Here is an 18,360-nt window from a genome sequence, read left to right on the forward strand (position 1 = left end):
CCTGGGGTCGGCGCCGCGTGGCCCCCGCGTTCCCCGCCGCCGCCGCCGCCCGCGCTCCCCTCCCCGAGCGCCGCCCCTCCCTCCGGCCCGCCTCCCGCCCCGCTCCCTCCCTCCTCCCTCGGCGGCTGCCTCGCGGCGCTCCCGGCGCACTCGGAGCCCGGCGGGGACCGGGAGGCAGAGGCCGGTGGCCCTGGGTCCGAGTGCCGGAGCCGAGCGGGGCCCGGGGGCCGAAGTTTGCCGGCGGCTCCGGGAGGTGGCGCGGGTGGCTTCCAGCCCCTGGTCGTGTCCTCGCCGGGACCTGCCGGCGAGCCGCGGACCGGCCAACTCCGCGGTGGGGACGCTGTGCCGCGAACTTGAGGTGGGAACTTGGCGCGCTGCAGCCTCTCCGAGCACCGCCGGACTGGCGGACTCGGGCTCCGGTGGGGGGAGATGCACGTGGCTGTGGCCCCGGCGCCCCAGAGGGGACCCCGAAAGCCACTGAGGGGGGCGGCCGGGACGACAGAGGACCCGGGAACAGTTGCGGGCGGCGGGGTGGAGCGCTCTCGCCCCGGTCATGGTGCGGGTCCAGCTTCTTTTCTTCCCAGGGGTCCCCGGGGTGCGAAGTGACAGGGCAGGGGTGGGGAGCACATCCCGGCTGTGGCAGAGGTTTCTCGCCGTCTCGCGGGAGGATCCAGGGAAGAGAGAGTGTTGGGGGGAGGTGGTAGGGGGGGCGTCTGTCACTTGCTCATTCACTCCATCCTTAGGCACCGAAGGGAGCATCCTGTCAGTGGGCTTTATTGAGTCACTCATTAACGCCACAAGCTTTTATTGAGCGCCCACTGTGTGCTGGGCTCTGGGGACTCCTTAGCCTCCGGGGCTCCCTACCCAGAAGGGTCTCAGCCTGGATGGGTTGGAGTCTTCGGATGAGGAAGGAAAAGAGAGAAGTTCATTCATTCATTCATGGATTGGACAAAGATTGGTTGAGCACCTACTGCGCACAGCTCACCATGCCAAGTGCCCAACGTTCATTATTTCATTCATTTAACAGTTACTGAGGCACTGTGCTGAGGAGAGAACCGTGAAGGAGAGGGATGGGATGGGGGCAGGAGAGGATGGAAGCCAGCTTGCAGCTTGGAGAACATCCCCCCTCCCCATGTGTGTAGGCAGAATGTCACTGGACAGGTTGCAGAACGGCCTTTCCTTGGTTCGCCTACTGCATTCATTCTCAAGGGGAGGAGGGGAGGCTGGAATAGGTTGTTGGATAAGAAGAAAAGGTCTTTAAAAAGCTCTTTAGGGGAAGGTGGTAGTGGGGAGGGGGGCTGAGAAACACAACCATACCGATGAAGGGAGGCTCCCACCGATGGGGTGTATTAGTTAAGTTGTCCATTCAGCAGGCATTTTCATAAGCACTTGCTCTTCTTAAGTACATACAGGGTGCCAGGCACCAAAGTCACCAAGGAGAACGAGATGGACACAGAGACCCCGTTTGCTGACCCCTCAAGACAAATGCAGGGGAGGTGGGAGAAGGGAGCAGGAGCTGCTCTGATTCATTGTGTGTGTGTTAAGGGGGGAGGGGCTGCTTCTGACTCTATGAATCTAAGCAGAGGTTTATTCACTAGGGTGTGTTTGATACCCACACACATGACTGCAGTCAGAGTCATTTCAGGGAGCCCCCCCGGGGCACGTTTCCAAGGCAGATTTGGCACCGCTGGAGCCTCCAGCCCCAGTGCTGGAGCCAGGGGAGGGGCAGGTAGCCAGGACATGCTGGCTGTCTTGAGTGGACTTCTCAGAACCCGTCAGACCTGAGCTTGACCCTGTGTCCTCTGTCTTGGAGCTCTGCAGAGGCACCTGCCGAGCGGGGAGGGAGGGAGGGAGGGTGTGTCTGAAAGACAGGTGAGGATGGCCCCTGGGGATTGCCCTCACCAGTCATTCCCTAAGCCAGCCCGTTCCAGTGGAAAGATGTCTGTCATGGGACCCACTCCAAACCCACAGGGGACTGTGAGTGTGCTAGAAACAAGGCAGCCCTGATTCCTGTCCCAAGCCTTGAGAACCCAGGCTGGGGGAGTCCTGGAGTCTGATTGGGGCAGATCTGGGGGCTAAGCTCCTGTCCCACTGCCATTCTGAATTCTCTGCACCAGCCACACAGCTGGGCTCTGGCAAGAGATGAGGGAGATGCCCCAGGGATCAGAAGAGCAGAGAGATGTGGCCTGGATGTAGGGCTGAGAGACTCAAACCGAGACTAAGGAATTAACCCCCTGGACCCCTAAAAGGTGTCTTGACTGGGCCATCTTTTCTCCACATCCCCCTTCCGAGTATGTGAGGAAGAGTCAACATTTCCAGTTGCCAAAGATATAGGGTCTGGGAATCCACTCTTGGTTGGCTCATTAAACCCAGACATGGAGCCCCTGGGTGGAAAATGGTGGCTGGAGAAGCCACTCTAAAGAGAATTAATATAAAGGGGGGGACAAGAAAGTCTAGCTGCAAGCACTCAATCCCTGCTGGCCACTTTTGTTCCATAGCCGCCAGTATTTATTTGACTGACGGAAGTCAGAACATGGAGTGAATGTGCTCCAGATGGGATCCGAATGGCGCCTCAGCTCTTCCCTGCCCTGTGGTCACAGCCTCACACCTGCGTCTCCCCGGCCGGGCGGGCACGCCATGCTCTCCCTCGTTCCTTCCTGCCTTCCCCAGCGCAGCTGACCCCAGACACCTGGCCTCAACACTTGCTAAGGAAGAAGAAACGAGGGATTGTTTAAGCCGGTGTCCCCTTCCTGCTGCCCCAAGGTCCTCACTGCTCTCCAAGCCTGTGCCTCTGCTTACGCCTGTGTTCCCAAATTGGGGAGCTGCAAGGAGGCAAAGAGAAACGGACCTTCCGGCTTCCACCCCAAATCCGCTCCTGGTAGAAGGCAAACTGTTATTTTGCCAGAAGCAGAGCAGGGAGGCTCCAGAGGCGGCCTCTGTCTGGGGGAGGGGCGTCTCCGGCATGTTCTCTCTTTGGGTGTGGCGGGGTGGAGGAAAGCGCCCATCTCCCAGCACATAGCCCCCCCACCCCAGTGACTTGGGCCGCAGCTCGCAGGAAGCAGGGCTGAGGTCCAGCATGGTTGGATTGTAACGAGGGAGGACAGGAGGGAACCAAGGAAGGCGGATCCCCCACGCGGGCACAGCATCCCACAGAGGTCCAGCATGTCAGGACCTGGGCCAGCCTAATGGCTGGATCTGTTTTGATTAACGTTTTAATTGAGGATTAATGCGGCGTGACCCACCTCTGAGTCAGCCCAGCCAGGAGCCCTAACCCTGACTGATGAAGCTGCACCGGCAGGGGAAGGGCTGCATGGAGAGATCAGTGGGATGCCCTCGACACCCGATCAAGGTCAGGGGATCACACAAGTTGGCAGGTGTGGAGCGGGGTGGGCAGAAAGAAACCAAAGACCGAGGAGCTCAGGAAAAACTGCTTTTTTTTTTTTTTTTTAAGAGAGTTGCATTGCACTTGGTTCATTTCTTACTGCCACCTATTACCACTGATTTAGTGGCGGAAAGCCACAAATTTATTACCTTACAGTTTGGGGGGGTCAGAAGTCCAAATGGGTCTCACTGGGCTAACATCAAGGGGGCATCAGAGCTGTGTTCCTTCTGGGGGGAGAATCCGTTTCTGCCTTTCCCGGCTGCTGGAGGCTGCCTGCCTTCCTGGCTTCACATCATTCCAACCTCTGCTTCTGTCATCACATCTCTTTCTCTGACTCTGATCCTCCTGCCTCCCTCTTATAAGGACCCTTGTGTGACATTGGGCCCACCGGTCGATCCAGGGTCATCTCCCCATCTCAAGGCCCTCGGTTTAATCACAGCAGCATAATCTCTTTGGCCATGTTAGGTAACATATTCACAGGTTCCATCCAGGGCTTGGGACATGGGCATCTTTGGGAGGCCACTATTCTACCAAGCACAGGAACGTGCCTCATCAGTTTACATTGCTGACGGGGAAACTGAGGCCCAGCCAAGCTAGTGACTTGACTTCAGTGCCAGGTGAGATGGAGAGGCGGCACTGAGGTCCAGCCCTCTGGAAGGAGTTGTCTGCTTCACGTTCCTCCTCTGAGAAAGGAAATGCGAGGGGAGGAGCGGGCAGGGGAGGTGCCAAGAGTGCTGTGCAGAAGCCATTGTAGCAAGCACAGAGCCCTTCTAATGTGCCAGGCATGGCTCCAGGCACTTAGGAGGAGAGTTTGATGATGATTACCCCCACTTTACAGCTGAGGACACTCAAGCACAGAGAGGTGAAGTTATTTGCAGAGGGCTGCACAGGTGGTAAATGGTGAGCCAGGCAGCGTGGTCCAGAGGCCACACCCTCACCCCTGGCTGGTGCCTGTCTACACCATAGGAGAGTTTGGCCGGAGACCAAAATGGCAACTGGGAACTTGACGCAAGCAGGAGTTTTGTTGATTTCTTACTCTCCTCTTGTGCAAATACGCAGTAGGAATAAAGATGTTTCCCCAGCTATGGGCAGTTGCCCGCTTCTCCCCATCCGCAAAGACTTTTCAAAAGCTTGTGCATAGAAAATAGAGACGAGAGACCCCGTCCCTGGCTTGCTTCTGGTGCTGGACACCCTCCCCACTCCACCAGGAATGAGCAATGCAGGGGCCCAGTAAAATGCAGAGTCAGAGAGGTTTGCTCAGAATCCCACAGACCTAGTTGGAGTCTGGTTTCATCACCAGAGTCCTGGGTTTTCACTTCTCAAAGCCTCAACTTCCTCATCTGTAAAATGGGGGAGTTCATAGTAACACCTGCCTCTTAGGGAAGGACGTGGGCTCGCACAGTTAAGGCTCTTCCACAGCGCCTGGCGCCTAGTGTGTGATTATGGGAGGCTGTGACGTGTGTTGCTACAGCACTGTGAGTGGTTGGTGCTCTCTCTGCATTCCCCGCTCCTGCTCAGAAGAGGGACACGCCTAGGACTGGAAGAGTGGAGTCGAGAGAGGACAGCAGTTTGTCAAAACCCTGGAGAGACCCAAGAGGTGTCTTAGCAGTTGGCATCAGCACATAACAGTTTGTGGAATCCTTCCTGCCCTTGATGGGATGTGGCCGTGGGGATGAGAGATCAAGTGACAGTGATCAGGCCTGCAGCAAACCTCCATTCATCACATCCTCATAACAGCCCGGTAAGGTCGGCACACTTATCCCAACTTTATAGGGGGAAACAGGCCCAGAAGAGGGCCGCGCCTCAGTAGGTGCAGACGACTGTATCAGGCCGAATGGGTATTAACAAAAGCAGCAGTAACAGCCAGGCAAGCTGACTTAGACCTTCCTCCCATCCTGCTCCCCATGCCTGAGTCCTACCCGCCAGGCCCTGCACCCCACCCTCAGTCAGATGCTGACCACAGAGCAGCCTCATGGTGGGGGGGGAGGGCTGCCCCCCAGAACTCCTCCTGGCTTCAGTGCTCACTTCTCTTTGGAAATGTATACTCAGCCGTCCATCATAGCCCATGAACATCATCTTTCTCCCAGGAAGAAGGAAAAGAAATTGCATGGGGAGTGTCATCGGATCTGTGGGCTCACAAAAGGGCATTTGATCAAGGCAGCCCCAGGGCAGAAGGTTTTTCTCTCTAAACAGAGGGTCTCCACTTCTCCAGTGAAGCTCCCCTAGCGTGGGATCCACAGAGCCTTCCGGAACCCCAAGGAGATTGAGCAGTTGGGCAGGAGGCTTCCTGCCAAAGCCCAGAGCGGCTAGAGGGTCTGCAGGCTTTCCTGGCCCCTCCTTTTCCTCTCTCTCAAATGTCAGCAGGCTCTCAGGGAGCCTAAGAAAATGCCAATTCCTGGGCCTCCCCCTTGGGGATTCTGATGGAGAGGCTCTGGGGAGGGGCCTGGGAATCTTAACTCCACTGAGTCCAGGGAGATTCTGAATGCAGTGGCTTGATTTTTTTCGTATTCTTCTTTTTTCTAAACCCTGGATTAAAACCCAGGGTTGTGCTAACCACACTCTACTTCATACCACTCTTCATCCCTGGCCTGTGCCAGGCCACCTTAGGCACTGTTCCCTTCATTCCAATCCCCACACTTATTCCCCTCCCCCTGCCCTCCCAGGCACCCTCCCTGTGGTTGATAGAGGTCCTTACATGTGCTCAAGTCTTTGTAAAATATGTAACGTTGTGTGTGTGTTCATTTACATAAATAGCATAGTGCTATAAACTTCTGTTTCTTTTTCCACTCGGCACCATGTTTTTAAGATCTAAATGTGCCGCTAAACCTACATCTAGTCCGTTGCTTCTAATTCCTGTGCCACCTCCAGGCATCCGCCATCTGCATCGCTTGTTCATTTCCACCCTGGGAGGGACACTGGCAGACCTCCTGGCGCCAAAGCAGCACAAGCTGCACATTCTTGTGCCTTGTTCCTCGCTTAGATATGAGTCCCCAGAAGCAGATGCTGAGTCAGCTATTTGAGTGTAAATAATACATTACAGACCATGTCTGTCACACCCCCTATGGACCCAGGTCGGAGGAATATACCAAAGAGTGGGTTTCCTGGGTCATAAGGTACATTCCCCTCAGTACCCCTGATGGCTTTCCCAGAGGCTATACCAGACTTCACTCCCTCCAGCAATGGGCTCTGGGGGTCAGAAAATGCTGGGTTCCAGTCCTGCTTGATCAGGTCAAGAGAGGAGTCACAGTTGGCTGGTGGAGGGGGAGGATGACAAACCCCCCCATAGCTAATAATAATACAGCAGGCCCACTGAGGGTCCACAGGGTGTCAGGCATTGGGCCAAGCACATCACCTGTGAAATCTGCTTTAGTCCTCAGCATAACTCAGGGAGGTTGGAGCGACTCATATTCCCATTTTACAGAAAAGGAAACTGCATCTCAGAGGCAGGACAGGACTTTTCCAAAGTCACAGAGCGACTGGGCTTGAACCCAGATGTTCAGACTTCAGAGCTAGTGGGCTCTTCTGCTTCCCCGTCTTGGGGTAGTCAGCAAGTTGCCCCCCAAGCTGGAGTCTAACCAGCTTTTTCTCAACATCCCCTGTATTTGTCTCCTATTGCTACTCTAACAGATCACCACAAACTGAGTGGTTTAAAACAACACGAACTTCACAGCATTGTAAATCAACTATACTCCAAAAAAAAAGTTAATAATTTTAGAAACCACGAACTTACTACCTCACACTTCTGGAGAAGAGAGATCTCAAATGGGCATTACAGGACTAAAATAAAGGTGTGGGCAGGCTGTGTTCCTTTCTGGAGGGTCTTGGGGAGAGTCCATTCTTTGCCTGTGTTGGCTTCCAGAGGCTGCCTGCTTTCCTTGGCCCATGGCCCCGTCCATCTTCAAAGCCAGCATTGGCCAGTCAGGTCTTTCTCGCAGCGTTGCATCACTCTGATGCACCCTCCTACCTCCCTCTGCCATCTTTTAAGGACTCTTGTGGTTGCATGGAGGCCCCAGAGAATCCAGGAAAATCTTCCCACCTCAAAGGAAGCTGATTAGCACCCTTATTTCCATCTGTAAGCTTGATTCCTGCTTGCCACATAATCTAACATATTCAGAGGTTCTAGGGGTTCGGATAAGGACACGGACATCTTTTGGGTGGGGCAGGGTGGGGATTGGGGGTATTACTCTGCCTACCATAGCCCCCTTAGTGGTGTCTACCCACACTGACCACTTGGGCCTGGGGTGGAGTGCAGCTTCAGCAGGGAAGTGGGTGCTGGGCAGCGGGCACTGAGCACAGGAAATACCGGCTTCTGGGCTTTGCCATATCTCTGCTAGCCTGGACCTCCTGCCCACCCCAGCCCAGCCAGGTCAAAGCTACCAGCTAATACCATCCCCTCCCCGACCACACATGATCATCAGGTCAGCTTTGGTGGTCTGACACCACCCATCCATCCACGTGCAAGGCCCCCATCCCTGCTCTCTCCCCCTGATTTGCCCACACCCTCTCCTGTCCATCATCCCACAGCCAGGAAAGGCTGCCTCTAACTCAGGCCTCATCACAGCACCACCTATCGGTCACCTGGGTGAATGGCACCACTGGAATCATCCTGCAGCCTAGTCTTTCCCCCTCACCACGCTCCAGTCCTGCAGCAGGTCCTGTCAGCTCTTCCACCAAAGTCCACCCCAAATCCATCCAATTCTCCAGACCCCTCCACTGATCCAAACCTCGATGGTCTCTTTCCAGAATGACTACAGGGGCTTCCAGCCTGCTCTCCCCAACCCAGCCTGAATCTTCTCCTGAGGATGCCTCGCCCACGAGGAATAAACCCCAGCTCTGTCTGATGCCTGCCGATGCCCCCACACACATCTTCTCCTACCTTCCCCTCACTCACTCTGCCCAGCCACTCGGGCTTCACTTTGGTCTTTGACCATCCAAGCCCATCCCCAGGTCGGGGAGCAGGCTCTTTCCATTCCCACCACCTGAGACACCCTCCCCCAGGTCCTCCCAGGGCTGGCTCTGCCCCCCAGGGTCCCCTCCTCCAAGAAGCCCTCCTGAGTCAGCCCTCCAGCTAACATTGACCCCCAGTCATTTCCCATCTGTCACCTTGTTCTGTTTGCATCACAACACTCACTACAGCCTGTGTACTTATTTAGAGACTGTCTCCCCCACTAGAACGTCACCTCCGTGAGGACAGGGCTGGGTCTGTCTTGTCCTCTGCGGTGCCTCCAGACCTAGCCCAGTCCGACACATGATAAGTGTTGACTGAATGAATGACAGCTCCCTCAGGACTCCTCCTCCTCTTCCCCACCATTGGAGCCCCTTTCTCAAATGGCTTCCTCTTCCCAAGTAGACATATAGACCCTACGAGGCAAAATCATTGAATTTCACCATGCTCGAGAACTGACAGACCTAACACTGTAGGGAAATTTTTAAAAATCAGCCTTTTTGTGAGGGTATCAGGCTGGGTGAAAAGAAGCATTATATTCCAGAAGCAGGACTTTGGAGCCTGTTTGATCTATGATCCTCACCCGAGACTCTAGTGTGCAGGAACTCTCACCCCACACCCATCAGACTGGGTAACCCCAAGACCAAAGGCTCAGGAGAAGTGTGCCCACCCCTCGCTTAGCAAATTCCAGCATCTGGGCCTCCCCAGGGCCCTCTGGCCCTCTGCATACAAGCAGCCTGAACGAAGCATGCTTTTTCTCTCCTCTCCATACTAACAAGTCTCTGAGACAGGACAACTTCCCACACGGGAGGCTGAGGCTTTAACTCACAACTGACATGGGTCATGAGAGAAAAAGAATGAGGAATCGTTAATTGAGGGAGCTTTCTGCTGGAGGGAAATCGAGGAGGGTTGAAAGAAGAAATTCTGCAAGAAGAGAAGTGATTAAAGATGTGGGGTTTCACAAGAGCTCTCCAGGGCTTGCAGGATGAGAGGAATATTCCTTTGCCTTCATCACTATTCTTGCCAAACAGAATGTCGTTTTCCCTCTTGTCTTTGGATAAAGCAGCAGAGCTGAAAAGTGGTCTCACTTAAAAGCGATCTTTCTCCTTCAAGGGATTCTGGCAGGCTTTGCCTGAGGAGATGAGTTCCAATTTTAGGTGAAGTTAAAAACACTCAACTCTTTAAAATCAAATCATTTTTTTCAGACACGGGTGTACCCTAGTTTTCCAAAACCTGATCTGTGAAACTATAGCTTGCCCCAAAGATAAATGAGTGGAGTGATGATTTGCTTTTGTGAAAGAATTTCTGTTAGGAAGTCGCCCCTTTCAGATGTGGAAACCGCCGTGGCTCCCGCCAAACACTGCTTCTCGGGCTTCCCTGGTGGCGCAGTGGTTGAGAGTCCGCCTGCCGATGCAGGGGACACGGGTTCGTGCCCCGGTCCGGGAGGATCCCACATGCCACAGAGCGGCTGGGCCCGTGAGCCATGGCCGCTGAGCCTGCGCGTCCGGAGCCTGTGCTCTGCAATGGGAGAGGCCACAACAGTGAGAGGCCCATGTACTGCAAAAAAAAAAAAAGAAAAAAAAAAAAACACTGTTTCTCATCCATGCAGGGCTGCGTGTATGTGTGTGCACCCGCATGTGTTTCCCCTGAACATGTCCATAGCACAGATGGACACTCAGGTATCGGAAATAGGTTTCCATTTGTAATTGATAGGCTTTGCTTGTACCGCTTGCATCCATGGGGAATTGAGCTGGGGGAGGAATGGTGATTTTTAAAAGCGAAGTATTAGACTCTTACTACTTTTCCCTGGATCAGCTGAATTCTGGAGAGCTCTGTTGCTGTCATGTAGGGGTCTCAAACTCAAATGCCTACAGGGGCCAGGAAGGAAACATACAGGAGAGAAGTAAAGTGGGTGTAAGGAAGACAACAGCGAGGGTTAGGGACTGTGGTGGATTGTAGCGTTCATGCCCTGCCTAAAGGGGACAGTCATTTCTCAGCTGGAATTTGGGCCAAATATTACCAGATAGTCTGATTTTTCAAAAGAAACCAAGATATACGAATTTTTACATGAAATGTCTCCATTTTCAAAATCTTCTCCAAGCCAGGCAAAATATTTGTGAACCAAATGCAGCCCATGAGCTACGAATGAATAAGCGATCTCATTCTAGTGGCACAAACCCTTAGCTTTGAGGGTTGGGAAGGAAGAAGTCTATAGAAGCTGAGATTTTGACCTCAGTTTCTCAGAAGTGCCCTCATCGTGTTGGCCTCACCAACAGGAAACGTACTTATTTGTTGAGCATTTCTTGGAGCTTTTACACTCCTGGGCACAGGGATTCAGAGATGAGTAAAGCACACTCTTCCCCCAGGGAGCAAGCAGTCTACTAAAGGAGCCAGGCTGGCACGCAGATCATTCGAAAACAGGTGACCAGTGCAGTGAAGATAAATTGGGCAGGTGGGGGAGGGCTGACATTCGATTTAGCTGGAAGAGCCAAGGAGGGCTTTCTAGAGGAGTGAGTATGCCTGTCCAATTCATTCCTGTATCCTCAAGATGATGTTTACTGATATATGAGCAAACATGGCACTGTTGTGATAACTGTGCATTTTTTGGACATTGACCCTGATTTATAGCAAGTGATAGCAGTTTTCCATGTATGGAAGGAATACAAGGTGTCCATTTGAGTTAAATACTAATAAGAATAGTAGACAGTCGGAGTTCTCTGGTGGCCTAGTGGTTAGGATTCCAGACTTTCACCACCATGGCCCGGGTTCAATCCCTGGTTAGGGAACTGACATCCTGCAAGCCACATTGTATGGCCAAAAAAATAAACAAAATAAAATAATTTTAAAAATAATAGTAGACAGCAAGTACTGAGTACCTACCATGTCCCAGGCACTGTATTAAGTGGTCTCAGACAGTACATAATTCATTGAATCCTCTCAGTAATCCTATGAAGTAGATCATATGGTCATACCCATTTTACAGATGAGGAATTGAAACACATTGAGGTCGAGTAACTTGCCCGGGCCACGTGGCTCCAAAATCTATGCTCGTAACCACAACAGCAGACAGACATTTATTACTCACAGTTCTGGAGGCTGGGAGTCTGAGATCAGGGTGCCAGCATGGTCGGGTTCTGATGGGGTCTCTCTTCCTGACTTGCAGGTGGCTACCTTCTCACTGTGCCCTCACATGGGACCTCTAGTGTCTCTTCCTCTACTTATAAGGGCACTAATCCCACCACAGGGGCTCCACCCTCATGATTTCATCTAAACCTAATCACCCCCCAAAGGCCCCACCTCCTAATACCAACCCACTGGAGGTTAGGGCTTCCCCCTGTGAATTGGGGGGAACGCAATTCAGTCCAGATCAGTAAATATCTGCAGAATCAGCATCATCCGCGGAGACTCAGGAGTCACTGTGGGTCTTTCCTCCCCTCTCCCCCCAGGCCCGAGAGGGATGTGAAGGCCCAAAATGACCCTCTTACCAGGAGACAATTCTGATTACGACTACAGCGCGCTGAGCTGTGCCTCCGATGCCTCCTTCCACCCGGCCTTCTTCCCCCAAAGCCAATCACTCAAGGGCGTCTTCTACCGCCGAGCCCAGCGGCTGCGGCCACAAGACGAGCCCCGCCAGGGCGGCCAGCCAGAGGACCGCAGGCGCCAGATCATCATCAACGTGGGCGGCATCAAGTACTCGCTGCCCTGGACCACGCTGGAGGAGTTCCCGCTAACGCGGCTGGGCCAGCTCAAGGCCTGCACCAACTTCGATGACATCCTCAACGTGTGCGATGACTACGACGTCACCTGCAACGAGTTCTTCTTCGACCGCAACCCGGGGGCCTTCGGCACCATCCTGACCTTCCTGAGGGCCGGCAAGCTGCGGCTGCTGCGGGAGATGTGCGCCCTGTCCTTCCAGGAGGAGCTGCTCTACTGGGGCATCGCCGAGGACCACCTGGACGGCTGCTGCAAGCGCCGCTACCTGCAGAAGATCGAGGAGTTCGCTGAGATGGTGGAGAGGGAGGATGAGGACGACCCGCTGGACAGCGAGGACCACGAGAGCGAGGGCCCCACGGAGGGCGAGGGCCGCCTGGGTCGCTGCATGCGGAGACTGCGCGACATGGTAGAGAGGCCGCACTCAGGGCTGCCCGGCAAGGTGTTCGCCTGCCTGTCGGTGCTCTTTGTCACCGTCACCGCCGTCAACCTCTCCATCAGCACCTTACCCAGCCTGAGGGAGGAGGAGGAGAAGGTAAGAGCCCAGGACCACTCTTCTCCCAGAAGTGCACAGCCTTCTCACCTGCACTGTCACCTCCTCCAGGAGGTCTTCCCTGAGTGCACTGGCTGAGCAGCACCCCAGTCCATCATTGTGCTTACATCTGTTTATAAGTGTGTTTACATGGGTGTTGCCCGTCTCCACGTTCAAACACAAGCTCCATGCCTGTGCAGGTCTGCGCTGTGCCCCACCCCCACCCCCAACATTGTCCAGCAGGGAGGAGGAACTCAGCCACTCTCTGTTGGATGGATGGATGGATGGATGGATGATGTGATTTATGATGTACCTGGCCCCAAGCTAAGCACATGACATATACCATCAAAATTTATTTCACCAACTTGCATCCTTTCTCAGCCTTCCTAATTCCCTTGCATGAAAATATCCCAGAAAGCTTTTTTGGGTCCTGGATATGAGTTTTATTGATAGATGTGTGTGTGTGTGTGCACATGACCTCAGATAGTGAGCATTTCTTTCTGTTAAATAAGAGAATTCCCACAAAGTGTCTACTTCAGGGCCTGATGGGGTGTGTGTCCAATTCTCAGGGATACCACTCACTTAGCCAGCAGTTACTAGAGGAGCCAAGGGCTGGGCTGCCACTCTGCATCTTATCTTCTCAGCGAATCTTCCAGCATCCTGGTATGGGAGGTGTTCTCACACCCACTTGACAGCTGAGAACACTGAGGCAAAGCAGCTTGCCCAGATGCAGGTCTGAATGAGTCCCTAGTCTGGTTCTTAAACATGGAAGTATGGGTGCCACATGGCAGCCTGAGACCTCATCTAGCCCCACAGTTCAGCCTCCTTATGTATGAGACCCTCAGCCTTTGAGTTGGGACCCTTTCCCCATACATAGGGGTTCTGGAAGCAAGTCTCAAGACAGACCAAAAGGTTCAGACGGTGCAAATTGTGTAGGCATTGGAGAAATAGGTAGTATGGTGGTAGGAGCTCAACATAAATATCATGCCCGCCAGCATTTATTGAGCACTGGCCGTGTACCCTGCATGAGCTAGGGGCTTTACATGAACTCTCTGATCAAACATTAGAACCACTCACCACGTGAGGGTTTTTCCACACACATATATCATGGAAAAAGTAGCAATAGTGTTGCATTTATAACTCCCAGGGAGTTTCTGGCACTTCTTTTTTAATACATTGAATTTTAAAAACCAGTGTTAAGAAAACAGCACTCAACCAGTAAAATGAACTTTTGAGAAGCATAAGGGGTAGTAATGAAGGGGGCAGGGCTAGAGCCAGACGGCCTGAATTTGAATCCCACTTCGTCCACTCTGGCTGTGTAACTGTAGGCAAGTTACTTAACCTCTCTGTGCCTCAGTTTCCCTACATGTCCAAGAGGCTGTGAACAGGCTCACCTCACAGCACTTGAGGGTTCAGTGAATGGGTCTATGGGAAGTGACTGGAACATTGCCTGGCGATGTGCGTGCAGGAAGTGCTCACTGTGAGGATTATACATGCCTACCAAAAAAAGAGAAAATGCCCGTCATTTGAGACCTGTCTGGAAGCACCTGTATTTACTGTAGATTTCTTCTTGGCTCCAACATACACAATACTGATTTTATCAGGAAAATACTAACAAAGCCACAGTTTTATTCAACTTCTGATATTTGCTTTAAAAAAAAAGATACCCGGCCTTTTTCATGACTCAGTAAAAATGCTGTTCTTCTGCTTCATTTGGGGGACCAGTGGGGTTCACTGTTTCACCTGAGCACACGTTTAAGTGCCTACTGTATTCAGGCTCCACAGGGCAGACAGGGTGACCAGAGTGAATCTCCAGATTCAGGGAGCTCAGGTCTAGGTCACAGCCCCGTGACCATAAGTATGACACACAAGCCAAGGGGGCTCTTGTGAGAGGACCACCAACTGTGCTGGGGATACTTGGAGGGGAAGCACTCCAGGAAAGCTTCCCAGAGGAGGGGGCTTCCTGTCCCAGAGGTCTGAGACCTCAAAGCCTCACCGAGTACTAGTTCATCTCTCCAGCCCCTCACGTATTTCCTAGAGAAAGAGCTAGCAGAGCAGGTCCCAGGAACCGACAAGATGCCCAGGTAGAACCATTTGTGCCTTCCCTCTCTGCTAAAGGCCCCTTTGAGGTTGAGGTCCAAACTCACTGGGGACGGTCCACTGTCCAGTTGTATTGCAGACCAGAGCAACAAGCTGGCAGCCCACATGACAGATGCAGTGCACAGATGTGTTTGAGTGAACCATGGAGTGCTTTCTTTGTATTAACTTGTCACAACATTTAAAACCCAGGAGATTTCATGTAAAACTCCAAATTTCCAGCTTCTCTTGAAAAACTTGGTGAGGCAGCCTCAAGACTGAGTTCTCCTGGGACAGCCATCAGGGGGCGATGAGCCAGATGGCTGCGCTCCCCAGCAGGCCTCCACCCCACCTGGGCCACCTCCGCCGTTTTCCCTTTGCCTGCCTGGCCTTCACCTGACACCCCGTCTAAACACCAGGCCAGGGCTCTTCCGTCCATCCTGGTAACAAATATGAATTGATCACTGGGTGTGTGCTGGGCCTTTCCAGGAACTGGGGTCCTGAGAGTGAACAATACACAAACTGTCCTGCCCTGTGGGGCTACAGTCTCCTGGGGCAGTGGGACAGGCAGGCAGGGCTGAGACAGATGATAAACATGGTAAATAAGTAACTTACTGAGCATATTAAAAGATGATGAGCATTACGATCAAATAGAGCAAGATAAAGGGAATTGGGGTACTGGACAAAGTGGGGGGCGGCATTTAAACAGGGCAGGTCCCAAAAGCCCTCCCTGGGAAGGTGATATAGAAGTAAAGAGCTGGAGAAAGGGAGGGCAGAGAGATACGGGTGTCTGTGGGAAGAGGAATCCTGCAGGGAAAGTCAAGAAAAGTCAGCGCTGAGCTGGGGGTGAGCCTGGGGTGTTGGAGGAGCAGTGAGGAGGCCCGTGGGGCTGGAGCAGTTTAGCGAGGCAGGCAGGGGGCAAGGAAGTGGGAGAGGTGGTGGCTTGGCCACCTGTGCCCCTGGGGGACTTGAGCCATCTCTTGGAGCCACAGAGGATGCTCAGCAAGGAGGGACAGGATCCGATTCATGTTCTGAGTCCCTCTGGCTGTGTGTGCGAAATGGACTGCAGGGACCAGGGAGCCCAGGGAGGAGGTGCCTGCAACTGTGCAAGTCAGAGAGGGCGGTGGCTGGACCCAGGTGGGGCAGGGGACAGAGTGAGAAGTGCTTTGACTCTGGAATCATTTAAAATGAAGCACCAGTGGGATTTCATGAGGATTACAGGGGAGGCGTCAGGATGAGGCCAAGTCTGTCCTGAGCACCCGGAGAAATGGGATTGCTGAGCGCTAAGAAGGGAATCCGCAGGTGGGCAGGTGGGCAGGCAATCAGGAGCCCAAAGAGACTAGATCTTAAATGTTCTCAACACAATAAACAGAACGATAATTATTCATACTGCAATATATAAAGGTATCAAATCAACTCATTGTACACCTTACATTTGTACACCATGTTATATGTCAATTACATCTCAATAAAAATAAATTTTAAGAAGAAAGAAATCAGGAGCCCGTTTCGGGACATGATGAGTTTGAGACACCTATCAGACATCCCAGGAGGCAGCCCGTCTGGGGTCTGGAGTTCAGGGGCGAGGTCTGGGCTAGAGAGGGATTAGGAATGGTCAGTGTTGAGACGGTACTTCAAGCCCTAGGTCTGCACGGGATCAACCAGGGAGTGAGCATAACCAGAGAAAGAGAGGACTCAGGGCCGCAGGACACAGACAGGCATCACGCCCAGACCACCCTTCACCCGGGAAGCCCAGCCAGGACAGAGCCCCCCGCTCCTTGCTGGTGGGACCACTGACCTCTCCCCTCTCTCCCAGGGCCAGTGTTCCCAGATGTGCCACAACATCTTCATCGTGGAGTCCGTGTGTGTGGGCTGGTTCTCCCTCGAGTTCCTCCTGCGTCTCATCCAGGCGCCCAGCAAGTTTGCCTTCCTGCGGAGCCCGCTGACGCTGATTGACATGGTGGCCATCCTGCCCTACTACATCACCCTGCTGGTGGACGGCGCCGCCGCGGACCGCCGCAAGCCCAGCACAGGCAACAGCTACCTGGACAAGGTGGGGCTGGTGCTGCGGGTCCTGCGGGCGCTGCGTATCCTATACGTCATGCGCCTGGCCCGCCACTCGCTGGGGCTGCAGACGCTGGGCCTCACGGCCCGCCGCTGCACCCGCGAGTTCGGGCTCCTGCTGCTTTTCCTCTGCGTGGCCATCGCCCTCTTTGCCCCCCTCCTCTACGTCATCGAGAACGAGATGGCCGATAGCCCCGAGTTCACCAGCATCCCTGCCTGCTACTGGTGGGCCGTCATCACCATGACAACTGTGGGCTATGGCGACATGGTACCCAGGAGCACGCCTGGCCAGGTGGTGGCGCTCAGCAGCATCCTCAGCGGCATCCTCCTCATGGCCTTCCCCGTGACCTCCATCTTCCACACCTTCTCCCGCTCCTACCTGGAGCTCAAGCAGGAGCAAGAGAGGGTGCTCTTCCGGAGGACCCAGTTCCTCATCAAAACCAAGTCGCAGCTGAGCAGCGTGTCCCACGACAGTGACATCTTGTTTGGAAGTGCCTCCTCAGACACCAGAGACAACAACTGAGCCCAGAGGACACACCCCGCCACCGCCACCGCCAGGACACCCCCAGCCCTACCCGCCCTCTGAGGCTTGAAGCTATCGCCATCACTACAGAAGCCTTCAAAGGCACGTGCTGCTTCTGAGCGCAGCCCTGGCCTAGGAGTGACCGAGCCACGCCCCAGGGAGGATGTCCCAGCATCCATCCGCAGGGGGTCCCTGGTCCTCAGAGTCCAGAAGTGAAGCCCAGCACACAGCCCTGTCGGTCCCCCCGCCCGCCCCAGCCCCGATGCCTGTTTCCTAATAAGGAAATGGCTTGTTCTTTCCACCATGTAAATAACATGCCCAGCAAAGACTTGCTTTCTGGGGCTGCCTAGAGAAAAAATACAAACATCAGCAGCTACACGTCTGTCTTTAGTGTGGATCATGTGCAATTAAAGAAAACCGGTGAAAAAGAGAGAAAAAGCCTTCCATGGAGCTCTCTTAAGAGAGGAAACGGCGCTTCCCAGCAAGGCCAGCCAGTGTGGGAACCAGAAGTAAAAGGGCCTGTTTCCTTGGGTCCTCCATGCTTGGTGGGGTCCCCGTGGGGTTGGAGGAAAACAGGGCAGGTACCTTCGGGAAACTGCTGGTAAAGACTGCAGTCCCTCGCTCTTCTTTCTCTTTGATTCCTCCCACCTCCAGGCCTCTCTTTCCCTCCTTTTTCCTTCTCTCCCATCTGCTGTTCTCCTCTTTTGCACCTTAAGGCCTGTTTCTCCAACTTTTCCCCCAAGGCACCCCTAACAGCCAAGTAGACACCAAGTCAGCATTGCTGACTACAAAGGTGAAATCACTTCATTTTCTCTTTAAAAAAAAATAGTGTGGATTTTTTTATTCTATGCCACATTTATTTTAATTTAAAAAAATGCTTCAGACGGTTTATCTGAATCTAAATGTAAACCTAGATGACATTAGGTTGATGCTTTGGGAAGGTGGACCACAGTTTCCTGGGCCATCTGAGAGCATAGTCTGAAGCCCCCAAAGGCCTCCCTGGGCCCCTCAAAGACCTACAGAGCACCCACCCGACCAGGAACACCTCCCGATCTCATGCAGTGTGGATGGTGCCAGGCAGAGAGGGAGCCCCAGGGCAGCCCACCAGATTTACTCTGCTTGCAGAG

The 18,360-nt window shown here is 53.6% G+C and overlaps 1 protein-coding gene across 1 annotated transcript; it reads left to right on the plus strand.

Annotated features, from left to right (window-relative positions):
- Positions 1-247: 247 nt before the first annotated feature.
- Positions 248-17,579, plus strand: KCNG1 (potassium voltage-gated channel modifier subfamily G member 1). The gene is made up of 3 exons (XM_082644589.1): positions 248-358; positions 11,774-12,573; positions 16,463-17,579. Exons 2-3 carry the CDS (start codon positions 11,800-11,802, stop codon positions 17,231-17,233), a joined length of 1,545 nt encoding a protein of 514 aa, XP_082500715.1. The 5' UTR covers positions 248-358; positions 11,774-11,799; the 3' UTR covers positions 17,234-17,579.
- Positions 17,580-18,360: the final 781 nt, after the last annotated feature.

The sequence above is a fragment of the Mesoplodon mirus genome, assembly GCF_964341445.2.
Source record: "Mesoplodon mirus genome assembly, chromosome: 15".
Classification (NCBI taxonomy): Eukaryota; Metazoa; Chordata; class Mammalia; order Artiodactyla; family Ziphiidae; genus Mesoplodon; species Mesoplodon mirus.